At 39.7% G+C, this 24,684-nt stretch overlaps 1 protein-coding gene across 1 annotated transcript in view; it reads right to left on the reverse strand.

Moving 5' to 3' along the window:
• spon1a (spondin 1a) overlaps positions 1-12,688 on the reverse strand; it is a 51,941-nt gene extending 39,253 nt beyond the window's left edge. The window contains exons 1-4 of the mRNA XM_068583654.1: positions 12,338-12,688; positions 10,975-11,081; positions 5,844-5,977; positions 114-187 (exon numbers count right to left, since the gene is read on the reverse strand). Of these exons, the coding sequence (XP_068439755.1) occupies positions 114-187; positions 5,844-5,977; positions 10,975-11,081; positions 12,338-12,560 (538 nt within the window). The 5' untranslated portion in view covers positions 12,561-12,688. The remainder of the gene's footprint in view (positions 1-113; positions 188-5,843; positions 5,978-10,974; positions 11,082-12,337) is intronic.
• Positions 12,689-24,684: the final 11,996 nt, after the last annotated feature.

Raw genomic sequence — 24,684 nt, forward strand, 5'->3', positions numbered from 1 at the left:
ACTAGAGTAAAAAAGAGACAATGAGTGAGTTGGAAACAGAGTAATGGCAGGGGGATTGAAGGCATAGACATGCATGGTCAACTATTTATTCAATGTCAATAAAAGAAGCCTACCTTTCTCACACATTTGCTTGGTGAGTGAGCCTTCATCTTGGAAATAGATTATCCTCTTTTGCACAATACTTGCCCTGCACAAAGAGAAAAAAAATAAATCGAGGCAGTGAGGAATCAACTTTATTAAGACCAGCACCAAGTGCAAATGTAAGCCGAAGGCGCAAAACTACATGGGTAAAGCAAAAACAAAGTGGAATATTTTGGCTTTCAAGATGTAATAAAATCTGAACGGAGAATTGTCTCAGATGGAACAGGTGCAACGTTCTTCATAATCATCTCCTGTTTTTTCAGCAGACTTCTAAAAGCAGGTAGCAGAGCCCACAGGATAATTGCAAAGTCAGGCTTTCAGATGGAGGCATTCAATGTCTTATACAAAGACCACAAAGGCATGCATCAGCATTAAGAAATTGAAAAGGCTGAAGAAGAAAATTGAAAAAGAAAGACGACAACTAATAAAGTAATTCCAACATTTCAAAAGTCCCAAAGTTACCTTGTAAATAAAATCCCCAGAAAGAAAAAAACATAGTATATATAAAGCTATGCAATTTGTCGACAAGAACTGATTGACAGGCTAACAGTAATGCGCCCCAAAATTAGAGGCCTGGCAGAGGGGAGCTTCTCTAGATTGAGCCGTCTTGAGGGGCTTGTTGCACCGGGTGGTGGGGAACACAGGTCTGAGGGGGCCTTGACATGTAAATCAGCCACAGATAAACCTATTCAGCAGTCCAAAAGACTTTAACAGAAAACAAGCCTCCAGGCACCTAACTTCCTCACAAACACCAGCCATGGCTGCAGGAAGGTTTCCATGGGGATAAAACCCAACAACGATGTGCAAAATGGATGTGGTCCAGGTGGGCCGAGTCCAGCTGGACTGTTAGGATATCATTTAGTATCACACTAAGCTGAGCTGTGGTGTGCTCTATCGAGCTGAGCTTATCCCAGACAGTGAGAAAAACAGTGACTGGGAGGAAATTAGATATTTATTGACCCAAAAATGCTTTGCACTTCACTTAATCTAATTCCCTATTGACACATTTAATTTGCATACTATATTAGACATTACAATTACACTACTATTACATTTGTAGTCCACATGGTTAAGGTTATATATACAAATGGTATAACATCTTGGACATAAATGTGTCCAGTAATGCTTTTAGTCGTTATTTTGAATTTAAAAAATGTACATACTATACTATAATTTATATATAGCATACTCACAGGCGGGCAGTATTTCTGTTACTTATATTTGAAATACGTATTTCAGTGACTGAGTATTTTGTATTTGATAGGGCCGATAAAAAAGCAAATGTAATTTGTAACAAAATACTTTAGAGTAATTTTGTATTTAAAATATTCAAAATACTTTCTCCACGAAAAATGGAGCCAATATAGCCAGTGTTTAGCAAGTTAACTTACCAGTCGAGAAGCTTGCTTTAGGAAGAGGGAGATTGGGAGCTTGTATGTTCATGATAACCTTATCAACAAGTTATGCTGTATCTTCTTAATGTGAATGTCATAATGCCATATCAATTACTGGATTGTTGAATAAAAGTGTGTCAAATAGTCATATTGTAAAAAAAAAAAATTAAAAAAACATACAAAAATGCATACAAAAAAGTAATAAAAAAAGTATAGCAAATCATAATATAGTATGTCAAAACAATATTAGTAAATTATGTTAGAAAGTCATAGTACAGTATGTTGAAAAAAAAACACACAAAAAGTCACAAATAAGTCACAAATAAGTCAAAAGTATAACATGTTGTCGAAAAAAGTTATATAAAAAGGTATGTAAAAAAAAAAAAGTCTCTCCAAACCATTTTTTGGTTTAGAGAGACTTTTTTTGGTGTGAAGGAGAATTCTTAAGGATCTAGGAAAAGACAACGACGCTGCTCAGCTCCACTCACTCATGTTATGTAAATATGATGTGACTACAGAAGTTACGGGGCTGCCCTGGTAAAATTACATTGTAGATGGACTATAAACAGTGCATTGTTTATAGTCCATCTACATGCATTGCCATTTGTTCTCACAAAAAAAATAATCACAAAAGATCGACATAATTATACTAACTACAGTAAACTGTCAGTACACTCACTCTAACAAACAAATACAAATTTACCCGCACTACTATTCTCTCTTACACTGTCATTTCTCTTTGCATTTTTTATTTCAATGAAACACATCATGATTCACTCATAAAATATGATGTTTACTTAGAGGGTATATGTATGTCCATGTGAGATTATGAGGTGTCCAAAAGGAAGTATGATATATGGCCAAAATTGCCTCAAGAAATAACAGATGAAATGATTCAAGGTAAGTGCGACCACCAGCATATCTCTAATTGTTCACGCTTTAATTCAATCTCACCCCAATTTCGCATATCTCCCTGAGAGAGAGGAGTACACTCTGCCTCACTGCATGCTCACTCTCCCGGGCTGGCCAGACAATCAAGCGGAGTAATGCTTATTTAACATCCAATTTAAATTCTATCTCACTTTGCCGTATCCACGCCACCACCGATTCTAATCACCCCAAACGTACGCTGATTTAAATGTGTGTGGGGGGATCGAGTAGGCCTATGTGCAAGTTTAAGAGTTTAATAAGAGAAAACATAAAAAAATATTAAGTATTTTAAAAAGAGTGTAAGAAAAAAGAAAAGAGTAAGATACAACTTTTAAATTTGCATTTCCATTAGATCTGTAAAATAACCTAAATTAATTATTACTACTAAGAGACACTACACAAGTCCACTGCATAAAGCAACTATTTTCATACAATTTTCATGGGTCTGCTTGACTATAGTGGCCTTTAAAGTCTTCCTTGATCTGTCCTTATCATTGGGCTGACGGAGATTAACAGACTGTGACAACTGGTTGTGACATCTATCTGATCACTGACACACTTCCTTAGTCAGACAGCCCATCAGAACAGATCGCACTCCCCCATATGGCACAGTCAGGCATGAAAACAGGTCAGGGGTGAAAAAGGTGAGAATTTCGCCAAAAGGTGAGGGATTTTCATGTCTGAGTGCCAGAGAGGGATGTCAAATATATTGCTTACATAAATATTGGAAGATAAAAGATCGTGGTAAGTTCAATGACATTTGCAATACATGGACTACATTTTGATGTGACTTACTCTGGCTTCAACCACATGGACTCACCTGTTGCAATAGGCCCTGATCGGTTCACCACAGGTCATGTTAGATTTTTATCATTAAGTGTCCCCTAATGAGCAAAATTGAAGCCAATTATTGCTAATGCAATTAGACATTAAGCTAAACATTTGATTTGAAGAAAGTCTGCTGGGCAGTGGTAATGATTAAGAACAACCATCTTCTAAACAACCCTTATCAGGTTTCTTTAGGTAGTAATCATTTAAGTGTATTGTGCCAATAGAGTTACTAGAGTAGAGTTGAGAGTTGGGTTCTGATAGACAGTTCAATTTCAGAAGATCCAGATCCAGTTTCTAGTCAGACGAATGCTATGATTTGGTAAGCTGAGAAGCTAATAAATCCCTTATCAAATGTTTATCTTTTGATAATGGAAAAACGTTGTTGTAGTTAACAAAAAGCCTGTTGTCAGTGTTCTCTGCACGCCAGTGCCTTTACTGATCAAAGATACTATCTAAGTGGAAAGACATCACTCTGTGACACTGCTGCAGTGGACCATTTCTCTTTTTTTGGTGTAGTTTTATACAAATCTGCTAGTGCAGATGTTAGTGAACAGCCCAATAAAACAGGAGTGGGATACCAGCAACTAAGTTGCAGTGATGGAAAACCTTGGGCTGATGTGATTCTTGAATAGAAGACTGAATTGAAAGTATGTGTTCTGTGTTCAGGAGTTTGAATGAGCATCCTTGCCTGACTCTATCATCACAGACAAAACCAAACCACCAACCTCAGTCTTTCCATCTAAAAGACATCAGCTGCCTGTCAATTATTCTGCAACAAACCACTCGAAAGGAGAAACAGTACTGGAACAACATTTGAGTCAAAGGCGCTTTACAACAGAATCATACATGCCACACACACTTCTTATTTCATGGCCAGATGTTTTTTTTAATTATTGTATTTTACAGGCTGACCATGACAGGCCGACCGTGCTCTCTTGGGACATAAATTGAAAAAAAAAAAACATTTGCCCTATCCGGGGAAAATGTCCCCTCTAAGCTTATCTATGAAATTAGCAATCATGTAACATTATTGTGTTTCTTCCTATGCATATTTGTTGAGAACACAGAATGTTCTTGTTTATATTCCCATGGTTCTTTGCCGTTAATCGGTGTACGATACAACGCCGTAATGGACAAGAATGTCTCTCCCGCTAAACAGCTGACATATAAAAAGCCCCATCGGTTAGTTACAAGAGTTAAACTTCCTCAATCAATAAGACTAGATTTTACTTTTTGTTTTGTTGCAACACAAAGGCGTACACCATCCTTGTCATCTTTATGAATGCCAGTTAGTGGATAATATCCACTCCAAACCTGTGAATGGGGATATATAGTGTTACTGTGCTTTGTGTAGTCGGAAGACTAGAATAGCCCGAGAGAAGTACAGACCATTTATATAGAAAAGGAAAGCTCATCACATTCTGTATCAGACACATGCATTACTAAAAAAAGTGAACATTTGTATTATTCCTTGGTATAAAGGAACAGCAGAGACGTAACCCAGCCAGCATAGAATTTACTTACATTATTTCCCCACAGGAACAATAATTGGATTGAGGACATGATCTAGCTTGGTTCAGCTGAAAAGGACTACCCTTATGTACCCAAGCAAGCCCAATGGACACACAAACGCAGATTTGTTTGGTGTCAATCAGCCATATGATTATTAAGGAAATAAATAGTTCATAAAGGCTCGAGTCATGGAAATTCCACAAGATGTTCTGTATTTACCTGTGCTTAGCTTGAGGGAAGGCATGTCATGAAATGTGTAATGAGATGTACTGTACATGTGGACTTTATATTTGCTAGAGGCACAGCGAGCAATCCCCAAAAGCTGCAATATATGAACCTACTATATACCAATCTTGGAAATGTTTAGTAAAAAAGGTTGAAAAGCAAGCACTTAAAACCATTCTTTTTACGGTATGTCAACCTCTTTCATGACAAAACCAACTGATATTGCTAGAAATATACGCTTTGTCAGTTTACTTACTCGAAAAAATGCAGTCTAACAAAAAAAAGTAAGTAATAAATCTTTATGATAATTTTTGAGTGTCAAACTATTTCATTACACAAAGAATTTTGTTTATTATTTAGTCCTTGTTGATATTAATGCTATCAATTTGCATTGATATATTTCTATTGCAAAACATACAAAAACAAGGCTGCCTGGAAGGTGTAAAACAACTAACTTCCAAAATACATCATCTAAAAGCTTTTAGTATGCTTTGAAAATGATCAGCAGGAGATAATCACGAATCAAATCTATTCTTGAGAGCTGTAGGCTAAGCTTGCATCTTATATTCTCCAGTCATCCGTGCGCATTGATGCAGGGAGAAAAGCATTTACAATTTTGATAGAAAGGGGCATCCTTATTCACCACACTACCAGACCTCATAGAACATAATTAATTACCGTTCATCAAGTACAAAGACCTGTTTAGCTGCAAGTAAATCCTCTGTCATTAGTGTGTAGCATTTTTCTAAGCATTTGAGCTGAGGACTCGCCTCTCCTCATCAGGCTCAGCATCAGTTGCAGTATACATACTTAATGGCGACACAGCCGGAGCCACTAGGGGGCGCAGTCCAAAACACCTGAATGCTGGTGCGTCTGCGAGGAGTGCTCTCTGTTACTGCAGGGGGGCAGTTGGTCATAAACTGTGTTTCCTCCTCATCAATTATCTGTAAAGGAAGCACATACACATACAGGGAGATTAGTGATGAATAAAAATGTCCTCTGACAAGTTTTACCTCAAAAGCACGTGAAACACCTGCATGTGATTTTATACATTATACGTTGGACCATCTCTTCATTTTCATCCGCTCATCCGGGATCAGGTCGCGGTGGCAATAGGCCGACCCAGGGTCCCCTCTCACTAGCAACATTTTCCAGCTCATTCTGGGGGACCCAGAGGCGTTCCCAGGCCAGCTGGGAGATATAATCCCTCCAGCGTGTCCTGGGTCTTCCCTGGGGGGCCTCCTACCAGTTGGCAGCATCCCAATTAGATGCTTGAACCACCTCAGCTGACTCCTTTTGACACAAAGGAGTAGTGGCTTCCGGCTTAGCTCCCTCTTCACCAAGACGGACCGGTGCCGCCTGTTAGCCGCAGCGATCCGCCTGTTCATCTCCCGCTCCACCTTACCCTCACTCGTGAACAAGACCCCGAGATACTTGAACTCCTTCGCTTGGGGTAGGCATTGTGTCCCCACCTGGAGGAAGCAATCCACCAATTTCCGGCAGAGCACCATGGCTTCAGATTTGGAGCTACTAACTCTTATCCCTGCCACTTCACACTCGGCTGCAAAACGCCCCAGTGAATGCTGGAGGTCACGGTCCGAGGGGGCAAACAGGACCACATCATCCGCAAATAGCAGAGAGGCGATCTTGAGGCCTCCGAACCAGATTCCCACCTAGATATCCTGTCCCTGAAAGTCACGAACAGGAGACAAACACCCACCGGGAACGTTTCTGACTTATTACCGAGGATACGAACACAGCTCCTACTACAGGCGTACAGAGACTGGATGGCCCGTGTCAACAGGTTCGGCACCCCATACTCCTGCAGCACCCCGACAAAAACCCATTGGACTGTCCTCTTCTACTGTGAGTTAAAGTGCTTATAAAGATATTAAGCTCTAACTAACATTTATTTCATATTTGTACTACTTTAACCCACAGCAAATCCTAAACATACAACATCAGCTGTTAGTACAAGAAACACATTTGACTTTAGCAGTAATACGCTGAGATGAACAGAATCGTGTCACATGCGAACTGCAAACACCAGTGCAAACTGTATGTGTTAAAGCATCCTGTCATGTTGTTTTTTCTTGTTTCCTGTTTTATTTTGCCCTGTCTTGTGTGTCTTTTGTGTCCCTGCACTCCCTGTTCCTGGGATTGTCTGCTCTGTCCCCGATTGTTTCCTACTGTGTCCAATCATTGACCCAATGTCAGATTGTACCGCATGTTAAGTGTGTAGACCATGTATTTGTCTTGTCAGATTCCAGTTTTTGATTCCTGTTTCGTTCCTCTGCCTTGTTTACTTTAAACAGTTTCTCTGCCGTAGAACGCTGTTTTAACGCTCTTCATCCAATCACATCTCACCTCTGCCTCTCTGTATGTCTCGGGTGTGCCGCGATCAGCTGTTAAACTAAACAGCTTCCGTAGTGACCATTTCCAAGGCCCGCCACTGAATATGAGATATCATTAACAAGAGAGGAGAGAAGACAGACAGGGAAACAAACTTCTTCAGGCCTTCCTCCACAGTAAAATTGAAAAAAAAAGGTGGTTCAGGCATTTGACACCAAACTGCAAAGCAATCAATCCAGTTTAGTGAATGGGTGATACCTATGAATAAGTATTCATTAGTAATTAGTACTAATACAAAGTAAATTATACTGGTGATATATAGTAAATTGAATTTAAGTCGTCTGTGCTCGATCAATAAAGAGAGTTCACACCCAAACGCCTAATCATGACTCTACCACTATAGGAATGAAAAAAAGCTCTGAGACATTTTGGGTCAAACTGAATGGTTCAAATGCATGCTGCCATCTACTCAGGTGCACAACTGAGACACTGAACCTCTCATTGATTTTAACTGGTCAGGAAATTAGTAGAGGGTTTTGCAGAGCTCAGCCAGTGAGCTAATATTCACTGCCCAAAGACTAAGGATCTGTGTGATAGGAAGTGACATCAGAGCAGTAAAGAAGGATAACGTTCTCACTCCATAAAGCTGTCAGTTGAGAATTTCCTTTGTCATGCCATGTTATCAATGTGTTCTCTCTTAAAGTGGATTGTTGGTGATGTGTGTGTGTGTGTGTGTGTGTGTGTGTGTGTGTGTGTGTGTGTGTGTGTGTGTGTGTGTGTGTGTGTGTGTGTTACACGTGCGGTGCATGTGTATGCAGTCTGACGGATTAAGCAGCTCCCCCTCAATGTTCCCATGGTTTCTAACAGGCATCCTGGGGTGGCCTGACTGGACTACAACACATTATAAAACCAGTGAAGTCCTAGGAAATGCATTAAACACCATCTGCAAACAGAAGTAACCAATTGTCTGCTAAATAACCTATGACATGTTTCTTCTTGTGCATAATTGTAACAAAAAAAAGACAGACTTTGAGGGTTGCGAAAAGAGAAGATGTCAGACATAATTGAAAAACAAAGAATTGTATTTCATGGTTTATGCAGCAATTTGTGTATCAAAGTAAACGAGTGATTAGGTCTAGCAGCTGGTCAGAACATAACAATAACGTTGATCTAAAACAACATGGAGACTGGACTGAAAAAGTAAATGCAAATGGAACAATGTTCTTAAGGGTTACGTGTCAAACATCTTTGTTGTCCTTTTATCTGATCATCTTTGTAGAAATGTGAAGTGAAGACAATGCATCCACAATCTCTGTTATGTGCTCATCAAAGTGGCAATGATTTCACCCTTTGCAGAGCCACGTTTGCCTTTTCTTGTTCTATCATCTCACCCTGCTGAGAAGTAATGTTTCATCAGACATCGCCAGCATAGCCCGCTGGTTTACGCTCTTGCCAACAAACACACATACACACAGTGGCATCTGACCTTCCCAGAGAGCTCAATAAAAGTGCTTTTCATCAAGTCGGGAGCTGTCCTGAGACGGCTGAGATGGGGCACACCAACAGATTTCAAATGAGCTGTATGTTAAATAAAGCCTGACGTCTTTTTTTCTCGTCTCTCAATGCCTGGAGGGCCGGCCCACCCAGGGCTCTTTCAGAATGGAGGAATAGTGTGTGTGCTTCTAGATGTGTGTGTGTGTGTGTGTGTGTGTGTGTGTGTGTGTGTGTGTCTTTTTTGACATGGACTAACTGAGCAAGAAGAGTATCTCTTTGGACGGACGTTTATCTTTACTGTGATGTCACATGGTGCTTGTAACAAAACAGGTTATCATCTGCAGCCGTGAAGAGACCTTCAACTTCTTAAAACTTAGCAGACATATGCATTCTTTTTACTTTAGATACCAACATCTATCGTCACAAAGGCATCTATCATTTGCTGTGCAATCCCCACTCCGTCTCATCCATGTGTGGAGAGCAAAGTGACTGTACATGGCTAAATGATGTATTGGTCCCCCTCTACTCCTGACATTTACCTCCTTGTCACACCACACCACACAGTGCCATACTTCCGAAGACCACACTCAAGGTTGGCACTAAACAGCATGAAATCAGTTGCAATGCAAGGATAAGATATATATATATATATATATATATATATATATATATATATATATATATATATATATATATATATATATATATATATCTTTCAAGTGGGTTATGACAACAAAAATACAATGTTCCTGTTCTCCCATATTCAAGGTTCAGGTCACAGAGAGTGCCACAGCATGGCAGAAGCTGTAATCTGAGCAGCCTGAGGGCTGCTCTGCACATCTCCCCACTTACTCTACTACACGTTCAATAAAAAAAATAGGGTTTTATGTAGGAAGTGACTAAAGCTGACAGGATCACAAAGTCTAAAAAAGAGAACTTCACACATGCTGTTAAACTCATTAAAAGACGGCTTCTTTACGAGGTCTGCCCTAAATTTGAAGTTATCAGCAGAACTGGGTACTTCGCTTCATGTACTTTATGTATGCCTTGCATTTTCTGATGAAAAAATACACTGCATGATGGTATACTGGTTTTACCGTTCTAAACTACACTCAAGTATTTCTCAAACATTGTGGGTACGTAATATAGAAAACAAATCCCTCGGTTGCTCAGTTGTTTTTTACCTTTAAAAAATGATGGCATCCTGTGTACTGTAAGCTCTATTAATTTCTTGAAACTGCAGCCTAAACTTGTAAGCTAAACAACAAGAATCAATGAAGTGGAATGAATGTACTTTTTTCAATGTACCATGTAGTTGTACATGTTAATGTGCTGTAATAGCATCTATGCAGATATTACATGGTGCTCTATGTGTAGCACTGCATACTGCTTCATAGCATTCAATAAATTAATTTTACGCGATTATTATCCTCCCTTATTCAAATTCACTCACATACACATACACTATCAAACACTACTCTGCTTCTCTTTCCCACTCCACTCCTCACACTGTATTATAATTACAATTTACAAAAGGCCTCACATATTTGGGCATTTACACATGCGTGTAACACCACCTGTTTCGTTGCCTTCTTTCAGCATTATTGGCTCCATTCTCTCTTGCATTTTACAGTACTCCAGCTTGGTCTGCCTGTGTAAAACACATATTAGCCTTTCAACTGCACCAATTGTACACTTTCTTCATGGACTGTATGCCTAAATTCTACACATGCACAGTACTGTCACAGCCACAGCCTGGAAAGCTGAGCTGAGAAATGCCGTTTTCATTTGCTATATCAAGCCCATTAGAGGAGGTGACGTGAGAATACTCACACCTTCATATGTGAATACAGGAAAGCTGTGTGAAAAAAATCTGTCAAGACCCTCATCCCCCAATCTATAGCAAGATCTGTCTTTTTTTCTTTTCTTTCTTCACACGGTTTATGCACGGTGCTTGTGCTGGAGTCCAGAGGAAGTATGGACATTAAGCACCAGGGTTACAGGTGTGTAACTGTACTGTGATAATAGATAAAACATATCTGTTTGTTTTTTTTTCCAATTGCACGAGCAGTCATATCTTTAGCTGCAACCTTACCTGGAAATTTCCAGCGTAGTCCTCGTCCTTGTCTCCTTCTGCTCCCTCCTTCAGGGCAATAAGGGTGAACCCTCTGAAGTAGGAGGGGCTGGACGCAATCACAGTCACTGGATGACATCAAACAAGAGAGACAACAAGCATCACTTGACAGAAAAAGCAGCTTAAATCCTTGATGCAAAAAACAAGACCAAAAGGGGGCTTAATAACTTCCTCCCTGAATGTGTGGACAATCAAGTGTTTTACCTGTTTTTGGGGATGTAGCTTGGCTATCGGTCAATATAATGGTTCAATCTCAGCCTCAATCTCAGCATTATTTCCAAAAGATGTTTAAGATTTAAGAAGTTTTTATACATTTTGCCAATCCAGCGGAACATAATAAAAGAACAACGTGCCTGAATGATGTAATGTATCCCCTTGACACTTAAAAAAAATAATGAATTAATACTATTGGTGAGTGCAAAAAAATGAAATTACTAAGTACTAACTTACAAACTAAAATGATGAATAATTATTATGATTATAATTCAAATTTATATTGTGCTTTTGAATATACTTAAAGTCGTTTTGCATTGGGGACAAGAGACAGAGACAAACAGAACAAAACAAAAGAATGGAAAGACAAAGCAAACAAAACAAACCGAACATTTTTGGTCACAAAACGAAAACTGGAGAAGCTGTGTGAAAGAGTCATGTACTGGAAGATATGGTGCAGGGGTTTAGCAGGTAAAGGTGAGTGTGAAGAGGTGGGTTTTCAGGGCTTGCTTAGATAAAGATAGGCTATAAAACTAGTTATGATTAGATCTTAAACAAATGCAACATATGAGTCCAAAACAGCATGTGCCTTAGAGATTCACAGAACAGATGGCACATCCTCATTAACAGCTCCCAATAACTCCCAGAAAAAAAGCTATAAAAATAAAGGACTGCTGGCTTCATAAAGAGTTAAAAATAGTTAAAAAGATCATATGAAAATGAAGTGTTGGCAGAGGGATTTTGCTTTATTTAAACCTTTTTAATGTTTGATGATGAATGATTTTAATGAGATTTTAATGTATTTATTCATGGATTTCATTCATGAAGCGCAAGACACTTTACACAAGTTAAAACGATAATATAAAACAATATAATAAATACAAGGAAATTAAATTGGTATCACCTTTGCATTTAAAAGTTCAAATTTCCTGAGTCGTTTCTTTACTTTTTGTTAAACGTGGGGTATTTTCTCCTACTTATGCTGCGTTCAGAGCGAATATACACTTGTGTCGCATCATTTAAGTTTGCATAGCCTGACGGCGGATTCCGGATTATTTCACAATAGGCAGATAGTGGCATCCAGCGCAGTGTCTCGCGGATAAACACCAACCTCTGTATGTGCTCCCTGGGTGGTAGCTCTCCGGGTCTCCCTCAACGCGGAGGCGAAACTCACTGTTGCCCTCCTTGCGACTGCTCTGAGCCCGTAATATCCGACTACAATACCCGTCTCCTCTCTCGGCTCTCTCAGAGGGCTCCTCGGTGGTGCACGCTGCGGTGGAGAGGAAGCAGAGCAGGAGCACCAGGCGCGAGTGAAGCCCGCCTGCTGTCATCATGGAGTTTTTCCGACAGCCAAGTTGATGCGCCAAGAAAATAGTCAGCGGGAGAAGACGTTTGTTTCCGCTCCCGCTTCGCTTCAAGATCAGAACTCAACTTGGTGAAGTAGACTTCTGCTCTGTTAGGAGGGTCGATCCATCTCGGTGTGTGAGTAGACAGCGATGAGGAGGAGGAGGAGGGGGGAGGAGGACTGACTGGGATGCGTTTTGCACTCTGGCTCTCTACCAGCACTGCACAGTGTGTGCTGCTGGTTGAACTGTGCATATACTTATAGTACATGACCTTTTACACTAGTCTTTTCTTTTTTTTTTCTCATGCAACACTTAATTTGTTTTATTTAAGTTTAATTAGAGAATAATGCCACATTCATATTTTAAATCACAATGGTCTTTTTTTTTTTTTTTAATTATAAATGGTTTCCAAATCAGCTAAAATATATTTTACTTATACTTTCTGGTGGAGGCTCTCAGCTGCATGATGATTCAAACACCATAATTGAAACTCATAGCCTTTATTAAATCCCTCAGTCCTGAATCAATTAATCATGCTTGAGATTTTTGGGAAAAAGCAAGTTTCAGAAAATAATCAGTTTGCAAAGCCAATAAAAAAATTTAAAAAAAAACTCAAACCTATTCAAACATTTCTATTTTAATTATTGTTATTCACAAGCTCCTAGAAGGCAGCACGAGCTGTCTTATTTGGCACTTCCCCCTCAGACCTTTTAAAAATCAGAAGCAGTAATCAGAATGTCAATGATCACGACCGAGTGCTCTCCACTAGGTCCTTTGTGTCCTTTAATAAATTATGTGCGGGAGTGTTTTGACTGACATTTGGATTATTATTTTATATAACTTATTATACAACATTCATTTATTCATAAAATCAACTGTAGTTGTTTAGCTGAGTAACAAAAGTATAGTGATTTAATTGTGGTCCCGAGAGCTGGACTTGACCCAACCTCCACTTGCTGCCCATTTAAAGCCTTATGTATTGAGGTAAGCACGAGTCTGGAAAATATAGTGGGTGTTTGGACTTAACTAGTCACAAAACTACCTTACAGGAGACTAATCACTTTATAATCTATCATGTGTTTGTTTTTTTGACTGTCAGTGTCTCATTAACAAGCATTAAATTATTGTCTCCCAATTGCTCACTGCCTCTCTCCTGTTATCTTCCTCACCTTTTCACTCATGTTTACTTCTGTCTTGATAGTTGTCTGTTCACCACAGTTAACCAGTCTCTGAAGACATGACACAGCACAGTTACACAACATGAACGACAACACAACCAAAAGCTCGTTGCAAAAAACAAAACATAAATATTCCAGTTTGGTAATCTCCAACTCTGCTTCTCCTGTCCTTGATTCTGTTTCACACCAGCACCCTGCAGGGTCATCAGCCTCATCCCTTTCAGCTGTGCAGCAGCCTTGGTCTGCCTGCATGGCTAAGTGGGAATTGTAGTTTTATACCATTGATGTTATGCTGGTTGTAGTCCCGGCTGCAACCACTGGGAGTGAATGTACCTGCCTGACCATTCCTCTTATGACATCACATCGGATACATGTTATCCTTTGTGACATGTTCTTGGAACACCCCCAGAGTTTATTTCAGCCTTCAAAAGGGTCAGCAGGCATGTAATGAGAATGTAACCACTGATGAGCATTGAAAAACTGAGAGTGGCAAGCTCTATGCATCTACCGCTGGGTTGACGGATGATGGGGGAGGAGAGGAACAGAGTCTGGGTAGCAGAACGATACACCAGCAGGTGTCATAAAAGCATTTTGTCTTGCAGCCCTGCTGAGCTGTATCTCTTCACCTTTAGTTCTCTGGTTCCCTGCCTTTTTACAAAATAGACTGCGTAGCAGAATAATATCTGCCTTTTGCCAATTGCAGGGAAAATAGCTGAGCAAAAAAGATGTAATTATTACACAGAGCATAATATAATGAATGTGAATATAATAACCCATGAATATGAATTCTATATTATTACTACTTTTATTATTATGATGTATTACAGTATGTTTTTTATACCCTCTGCAGAGATGACAATATCTCCATGTTGATGATGATGGCCCAATCATGTTAGGGAAGTAGTTTGTGGCCAGGTGAATCTGTTTTGAACTGCCAAACAAGTCAATGAAATCTTAGTGGGGAAGTTAAATGAGTTATGAGCTGTCATTCCCTGAACAACTATTCTTGAGTTGCCCTTGAGTGGGACACTTAGCCCCCAACAGCTCCAGGGAAGCCACTCAGAGGCAATAGTAGGAGTCTGTGAATGTTGTGTCGCTGCCCGGTGTGTGTGCTGGAAAAAATAAATGCTGGAAATAGCTTTGACTTTTAGCTGACCTTTTCTGGACAAATAAATGTTACTTAAAGATTATTCTACTAAAACTGATTCAATCCAACAGGTGACACAAAAGTACAATGTATATACAGTTTGGGGCTGTTTGACAGATAATAGAGGATTCTAAAAAGAGGAAGAAAAAAAAAGACTTACTTACTTGATTTCCCCCATAAAATCAGCATTTAATTTACTCCGGCCAAATAGAAAAAAGCAGCAGTGACAGATAATCTAACAACATGCAAGCTTAAATCACACAGTGTTATATATTGGCAAAGATTGAAAAAGAGTGACAGTTCAGTTGTTCATCAATAAAATCATGTAGAATGAAATGATGGATTAAAATACGCAACAACAGGAAGCAATATGAACCTAATGCAGCTGAAAAGTTGGTGTAGCTTGACGCTTAGAGATTCATGTCTCGTGTTAGAAAATGGAGATCTTTCTCACCTCTGACATCAGTTTGACAGAGCACATGTGGTCTGTGGATGTGGTCGTCAGCACATGAGGTTGTGACAGTTGGTCGAGACACCCACTGTGTGTTGTCCCCCCATGGTCTACTGGTTTCTTCTGAAGTGGTCTCCTGAACTGTTACATCTAAGAATCAAATCCTATAATAGGTTTTCAACAGGAGTTTTGCAAAATCAGACGCAAACTTAGACGTGTATCACTGCCCACAACATCCTTAAAAACGGCTATCATTTAAAACAAAATGTTTGGCGTGTTTAATTTGATTTTACTACTCAGCACAATATATAACAGGCTATGCTTGAAAGCTAAATTTGAACATTTTGGTAAATATGCTGAATTTACTTTGTTGCTGATAAGCCTGATACAACTCTGAAGGTTGTTTGTTTGGTTTAGCACAAACACTAGCCATGAGGAACGTTCACCTTCAGGCAACTATTATATCTCATTTTTACAATACGTACAAAAATCTTGGTGTAACATTTATAATTTGCAGTATAATTTTGGTCAAGACAAATGTTTCATATCGTAGTACTAAACTAAGGTAAACTAACTGCCTGCTGGTGGTAGCTTAATATTCAACCGACACACATCAGCGATATCAATTCTCATCTAATTCGCCGCCAAAGAAATTAAGTGGATTTCACAAAATGTCAAACTCTTCCTTTTAGCATTTTTTTAATGAATACATTTTATCATTAAAACCTGTGTACGCATATACAATCTCCCCTACCTGTCCAAAATCCTTGAAAGATCTGTTGCATCTCAACTCAAATCCCACCTCAATCTCCATAATCTTTGTGGACCCTTGCAATCCGGCTTACGTTCAAAACACAGCACTGAATCCGCCCTACTGAAAATCACCAATGTCATACTTCTCTCTGCTGACTCTGGCTTCCTCACCATCCTCATCCTCCTTGACCTCAGCACCGCCTTTGACACCATCAACCACTCCATCCTCCTCTCCTGTCTTCAGCACTCCCTTTGCATAACTGGCACTGCCCTCTCCTGGTTCACCTCCTATCTCTCAGACCGACATCAATTCATTGCCATAAACAACTGTAAATCCTCCAACTCCCCAGTCTCCCATGGTGTCCCCCAAGGTTCCGTCCTTGGTCCCCTTCTCTTCATCATCTACATCCTTCCCCTTGGACAAATCATCCACTACAATTTCCACTACACGCCGACGACACCCAACTCTACCTATCATCCAAGACCATCACCTCTGCCACCCACTCCACTCGCACCACTTGTCTCAATGAAATAAAATTATGGATGCAACAAAACTTTCTCAAACTTAATGCCAACAAATCTGAAATACTCATCATCGTACCTAACACCCTCACCCGCTCCGCCCAGACCTTCGCTCTGAACATTGACGGCTCCATTGTCACCCCCTCCACCTAGGTCCGCAACCTCGGCATCATCCTTGACCCCAGCCTCTTTCCTCCCCCACGCCAACCACATCACTAAAACTGCCTTCTTTCATCTCAGGAACATTGCACGCCTCTGACCCTCCCTATCCTCTGCCACAACCGAAATACTTATCCACGCCCTCATAACATCCAGACTCGACTACTGCAACATGCAACAGCATCCTCTACGGCTCACCCACCAAACTCCTTAATAAACTTCAATATGTCCAAAAGTCTGCCGTCCGACTGCTCACCTCCACTCGACGCTATGATCACATCACACCGGTCCTTCACAAGCTCCACTGGCTCCCCGTTAAGTACAGGATAGACAAACTGCTACTCATCACCTACAAAGCCCTAAACAACCTGTCCCCTCCCTACCTTGCTGACCCCCCCCCCTCTCCCCCCACGCCCCAACCCGTTGCCTCAGGTCCGCCGGCACAACCACTTTAAAGATCATCAGGACCAAGTGCCGGACCTGGGGCGACAGGGCCTTCTCAGCTACACCCCTCTGGATCAACTTCCCCATCCACATCCGGAAGGCTCCCACCCTACCGTCATTCAAGCAAGCCCTCAAAACACACCTCTTCCAACTCGCATTCACCTGATAAACCTCTGCACCTGCTCTTCGCTCTGCCCCACACAGCCTCTTCTGTTTACTTCTCATTATTTCTTTATTACCTTAAATATTCTGTTTGTTTTGTTTGCTCTTGTCTTCCCGCTTGTGTTCTGTTCCGTCTGTTATTGTCTATTGTGTAAAGCGTCTTTGTGTACTATGAAAAGTTGAAACTATTATAATTATTATTATGAATGTGTGCATTATATGCTGAATGTGTGTGTTGGACGAAAGCAAAATCTTCAAAACCTTTATTAACTCTTTCTCTACACGCCTCCTAATTTCTCTACTTCTGCACAAGCCCTTGTGCTTTGTTGTTTTCTGCGAGGAATAGAGGTCAAGAGGGAAAATCAAATTAGGCTCCTATTTGATGTGGTGGAGCAGGAGAGCCTGCTCATTAAACAGCCGAGGCTCCCGCTGCCGAGTCATTAAGACCATATTTACCGTGCGAAAGTACTATAAACAGAGAACCTGAGAAGATCTGCCTTGTAGTTTTCACTTAATTTGAGGGAGAAAGAGAATCAGTTAGATGAACTGGACAGGCGCTTTAACTGTATTGCATTAATGTATAGTTTTCAGACATATTTCACATACAGGCTTAAATGTATTTATTACAATGGCAGACACATCCTGAACTTAAATGCATTAATATAACAGGCTCTGATGTCACTCAGCACAGTTCAGCAATCTTGGTCTGCAGACAGAGGTAATGTCTTTATTTCCATCCTAGCTTCACTCATACGGGCCCCCATTTACTGCTTTAGAGGTAATGCATTTTGATGGCCATCTAAAAGCCTGAGTGAAACATGTGCTGTTGGGAGGCCAGCAAGCGTACGGGGGCTATCACAAATGATTACAGTCAGCCAGAGGGTGACGGGATCGCCAGATTCTGGGGCCTGCTGAGGCATTACTTATTGAATCTTGTCTTTAGCTCTTAGGAGACCTGGGCCATATCTAAATGGCTTTGAGGAAATCACACACCCTGTCAGGAACTATTATGGATCTGTCTCAGAAACCAGCTGTCTCAGCCAAAGTTTGCCACTAGTCTATTATAATACAATACAGAGTTATACTGCTGGTGACTGGCTGTCTTGAATGAGTTTGGACAATGATATGTAAAAACCTAGACATTACAACAAATAATGCAGTCAAATAAAAAATTATTCTATAAGAAAGTATTTTAATCCCTAAACCATTATGAATGGGTATCAATAATTAGTGTGTCAAGTGCTTCAACTATATCTTTCTTTAAAGTAAAGCAAAGAAATACTTGCAACATGAACAAAGGTACATTAGAGAAACCAGTTAAGGCGCTGAGGTGAATTAATCACTATTATAAGCCATCGCTGCACTTCAATAGAGAAGGGGTCAATTCACTGACTGAAATCCAAACACAACATTGATATAATGAAACTACACTGCTCCAAAAAATTAAAGGAACACGTTGAAAACGCATCGAATCTCAATGTGAAAAAAAATTATGTTGGATATCTATACTGATATGGACAGTTTAATGTATTGGGAACGAAAGGATGCCACATCTTTCGATGGAAATACAAGTTTCACCCTACAGAGGGCTTGATTTCACAGACACCCCGAAAATCTAAGTGAAAAAATGATGTGGCCGGCTCGTCCATTTTCCCAAAATTCAATTTCTGCACCTCAAAATGCTTCTTAATATCTTGTGTGGCCCCCACATGCTTGTATGCATGCTTGACAATGTTGTGGCATGCTCCTAATGAGACGGCGGATGGGGTGAAGCTTATAATGAGATGTGTCAAAGAGGTGATTCAAATTCTTAGGGCTTTATTTATTGGTGGTGACTGAGTGGATAAAATAACAGTAACATCTATCCTTATCATTTTATCCAGAGCAACAACAAATCTTGACTGGGCTCAAAAATTACTCTGTGCAATATCTATACTCATTTAACAGCATTTAATACGTGGCTATTGGAATGGCCCTATAAAATACTGTTACACTAGAACAGTGGTGTCAGCCGACAATGTAGTACTCCTGATGAATATTTTATAGACTTTTACATTAAAGAAACATGTGCATAAAAAATATATGGATACCTGTACTGAAAGATGTTGGGAATGCACGTTACAACATCAATCTACAGGCTCACCAGGATGTTTTGTTGGGGTTTCTGCCAGTCTAAATGACTGAAGGTGCAGCTCCTAATTCTAAAAGATGTAATATTTGACCTTTTATGATGATAACTGTCATGGTGTTTTCAAACGGTTTTCCTGTTTGCAGGAAAAATGCAAAATAAAATGAAAGACAAAATTATCCTAAAAAGTTGAGAATTTTGGAGATAAAATGAGCAGGAGCTGTGAGATTCTTAGTCAGTAGTCTGCGTCACATCCAGTCAGAAGACAGGAGATATTTAACTAGTGAATAGTCTTGGGTTTGCTGTGATGAACCATCCACAGTACCAACCCAAGTACAGGAATAATACTCGAAATGTGGAATGATGAAGCCAAGTGTATCAACAGAGTATGAAGATGGCTGTTCTGGGGTCAGAATCAGGCTGGTAGAGGTCAGAGAGGAGCTGATGGTGTAACAAGGCAGAGCAAAGGGAGATGGCAGAATGAGTGTGTTGCAAAGCAGCAAGCAAGCAGAAATCCTGGGGCAGCAAGAAGTAGGTTAGATACAAATAATCTTGCAGTGGACTGGGTGCCATTACGGCACTCGTTCAGCTGACCAGGAAACACACTGACCAATCACATGCATGTAAATCACGTCACGTGATGCTACTCGGCCAATCAACTATGCATATTCAAGTCAGCGTCGTGGCTTGAGTGAGAGATGGGACGAGAGGCAGAAGAGTCGATAAATTCCACGAGTCAGAGACGTTACTTCACATTGCGCTCTCCAAAAAGAGAAACGTGAACAGCCGGACCAGAGTCTTTAACCAGAGTCTTTAACCAGAGTCTTTAGCCAAAGTCTTTAACCAGAGTCTTTAACCAGAGTCTTTAGCCAAAGTCTTTAACCAGAGTCTTTAACCAGAGTCTTTAGCCAGAGTCTTTAGCCAGAGTCTTTAACCAGAGTCTTTAGCCAGAGTCTTTAGCCAGAGTCTTTAACCAAAGTCTTTAGCCAGAGTCTTTAGCCAGAGTCTTTAACCAGAGTCTTTAGCCAGAGTCTTTAACCAGAGTCTTTAACCAGAGTCTTTAACCAGAGTCTTTAACCAGTTTTTAGCCAGAGTCTTTAACCAGAGTCTTCTATGTTCAATATTCTTAAAGGCAGTTAAAAACTTGCATGTGTCCAGACAATTATTCAAAGCTCAATGCTGGGTTTTTTGGTTGGCATCACTATACATCTGAATTAACTGAATTTAAAGCTACAAGGCAAAGACACTTAAGTTACATTTATTTTTTATAAAATTAGTACTTCATTTTATGATTTTTTTTCCAGTATTTTTCCTTTGTTAAAACCAGCCTTTGTTTTAATTGAAGAGAGAATTATATTTATTTTTATTAGAGTATTTATAATTCATCCAGTTAAATTTTAAAACTGATAATAAATATTGTTGATATATTATTTCTCTTTTTCTTTATTTGATTTGACTTCATACAGATGTTCATGGCGCAAGTTAGACATTATTGTAACGTTTCAGACCTTTGCATGAGGACATTTTCTCAAACTGGACCTTGTTGAACATTAGTTGAAGCTTATCTTGGGCAGCTGTTGTTGAGCGAAGGATATATTTCAGTCTTACCTTCAATGCTTCTGAGACAACTTCATCTATCATGCGTCATTCATGGATACGAATGACGCACAAGTGTTCTTTTCTTGATGTTTTATCAAAATCAAAAAGCCTGAAAAAGAGTCATGGCAATGGTCAGCCAGGATTTTTGTTTGAACACACCCATCTCCAGCAAACACCCTCCAACCAATAGGCCTCACAGTTCTCTCAAAGATCAGCTGTAGACAAAAGAAAGAGGCAGCTGTATTGTGTTAATTTATGTATTGTCTTATTTAAAACGTTTTGCGCCAGTACACAAAAACACAAAGATTTACAGAGAGTGCTGTACATCATAAATTTGAAAATGGAGTTCAATAAAATGTCAATCAGGAAGAATACTTAATTTCCATAAATGTATCCACCCCACTTTTTTGCTCCTGACCATTATGTATTTTTCTGCTTCTTTGTTTGTACAATTTAAAAGGTTTTTGCCTGATTCACTCCATTGATCAATTAGCCTAAAACTACCATTATAACTTTGACTCACACTAGGGCCAATCCCTAATCAGCATGCTTGTTATAGACTCAATGAGTTGTCGTCTGCTGCTTCTGTTGCTTATTTAAACATCTAGCTTCCACACACTACGATCTTGATCTTGTCGTCAGCATTAACCACTGAAGGAATCTGCTTCAAATAATTTTTCTTGCTTCCATATTGGAAACTAAAGTTTTTAAAGGCAGAAATTAAATAAAACCAAGTATTTCTATATGACATATATATATATATACATACATATATATATATATATATATATATATATATATATATATATATATATATATATATATATATATATATATATATATATATATATATATATATATATATTATTGTGGCCAGACTTAATGAAAATGAAATTATTGTGTGTGGGCAACTAGTTTCCTCTACTGTATTTCTCCTTCCTTACTTACTTCCTTCCTTCCCCTTTCACCTCTATACATAAACTTCAAGAAAGCAATTCTCATTTCATAGACCACCCACACTAGTCATTTTCCAATATACATTGTCATAGACATAAAAGCAAATGGCTATAAGCGCTTTCGGCTCTGAGATGAATATACTCTCATCCATCCACCTCCCCTACCCACACAATACAAACAGACTCACACCAACCTGCAGGCAATAAAAAAATGCATTTCTCTTGAACATGTAAGTTAGGATGGCTCATGGTCTCAGAGATCATCACAATTGTGCACCATTAGTTCTCTCTGTCTCTCCATCACACTATCCGTCAAATCCCAACACCTTCTTATGAAACCATTCTTCGGGTGTCTTCTTACCCAATATAATCTTTGCTTGGGGCATTCCTCATTTCTGCCCGGCATGTTGGGAGGTGTGTTACAATAGTCGGTGGACAAAAGAAGCACATGCTGTGCATGTCTGAAACTGAAATGCAGCCAGAGAGTGGTTAGATGCTCAATGCAGTTTTCTGACAGCCTTGTAGCTTTTCACTTCACCTGTACTTATTATGTTTATCGTAAAATGAGGCATTAAGAGATAAAGTTTCATCGCGTTAACAGCCTTCAATAGCTGCAATTTGTGAAAGGAGGAATAGACCAGGAAGCAGGAAAATAAATTCCATATCTCGATCTATTAGTCAACTATATTTTGACAGCCGGATGTGAGTCAGACTCAAGAGAGTCATATGGATATTATAAGGTCACATCTTCCATATGTTCTTTCTATAAGTTATATAGTATTAAGAGAGCGAAAAAGAAAGTAGGAAGGATATGGAAAACTAAAACAGAATTAGGATTACATTAATTGGCATCATTAGTTTGAAATGAATATCCTGGGTACAGATATGGTTCAGACTGTAGAGCTAGTGTGACTGACAGTGTGTGGGATGCAGAGAATAAAAGGAAAGTAGTCACGAAAAAACTAAAATGGCAGCAGATGTTAGAGTCGCTTCACTAAATATTCACAGTATGTGTTAACACAGTACAGGTCTACTGACTTTCTCAGCTCTTGACTGCAACACCGAAGTGGTGGAGGGCTGACATACCTAAAAACCTCATATGTGGTAAAGATCAGGATGAAAGGAAAGCAGAATGAAAGGAAAGCACTGCAACAATGAATTTGTCAAGAGAGATATGAACTGATCCTGACATAATAAGATTTTTTTTTTTCCTTTGCAGAGCTACCAGATTTGATTTTGGCCTCTTAGCCACAAATTGCCAACAAAAATATATTTGTCTTTGAGAGGAAGAAATGTGGCTACTATTAGAGGAAAATCTTCTCCACCATCTATTTGTGCAAACAGCAGCTATTCTGCCTCTCTCTGCTTTGACACACACTTCGAAGTAAGGAGCTGTCATGGTTTCTATATCAACTGCAATACAAATGAATGGATTACAGCCACATGCTGAACCTTTTACAATATACTGTCTGCATGTGTTAATTATTATTTATAATCAGACCATTTATCAGCATCACATACAGTACATAGATAATATAGATAGATAATAGGCTATGGAGACGAAACAAAAAAAAGGCTCCATCAAACAAAAGAGTCTAAATAGAGACTTTTTTTTTTTTAACAAACTAATCATACCTTACTTAATTCGGACATCGCAGCATGTAAACAGTAAATCGGATCAAGAACTGGACTATGCGTCTTTGTGCATGCTCGACTATGCGTCCCTCCCTCCCAGGTCGTGACCCGCAAGTCGAAAGAGTTGTCACTGCCGGGGCCGGCAGAAACAAACAAACGTAAAAGTCGGGTTACGAGCCGATACTACCTTCGGTGGGTGTTCTCGCTAGCTCCCTGCTGTAGCCAGCTAGCGCTGCTGCTAGTTCCCTGTTTGCTCTCCGCTGGCTCCCCGACAACCACCGAAGGTAGCGGGGTTTTCTCCATTATGAAGAGTGAAGAGGTCAAGCACAGATGGCTGTATCACCACTAGGTGTAATGAAAACAGTGTCACCTATCGTATCGGATATGACATGCTTTCAGCCAATGATTCGATTTATTTACTGCCACGTATATTAGTATAATAGCAGTTGCCCCGAAAGATAGCATGGTCTGACTAAATCAAAATTCAAATTGATACCATCATGTAAACACACTGAGTGTCAAGCAGGCTGCTGGTTCTGAGATAGAGACATGCAGAGGGGTGTCTGAGTGGGCTGAAAGATCAACAGGAGAAATAGCTCTGGTGAGGTAAGGTTAGGTGGGCAAGTGGAAAAGGGGATGTGATGCTACTTCTGTTAGATCTGTTCTATGATCAGTTTATTTATCAGGCAGTCTTTTTCTGGATTGTCCCTTTTTCCACTGTTCAATTTAATTATCTTGACCCTTATGTGCCCTCCAGTGAACAAGAACTTTACCTTCCATATACTCTGAACAGCAATTAAACTTCATGTTAATTCAACTTAGTTTCTGCTTCAATAGCAATAAAAGTAAGTGGGAGAGAGGGGAGTTTGAAGTTAAAGTGTGAAGGGTTGACTGATCCCCCTGAGACTGGAGGCGTAGGGCTCTGTTGGGAGCAGTAGAGAGGTTTTGTAGTTGGAAACAGAAAAAAGGAGGACTATC

This window comes from Clinocottus analis, unplaced genomic scaffold (assembly GCF_023055335.1).
Source record: "Clinocottus analis isolate CAN_PGR_092001 unplaced genomic scaffold, fCliAna1.0.p SCAF_1, whole genome shotgun sequence".
NCBI classification, from domain to species: Eukaryota; Metazoa; Chordata; class Actinopteri; order Perciformes; family Cottidae; genus Clinocottus; species Clinocottus analis.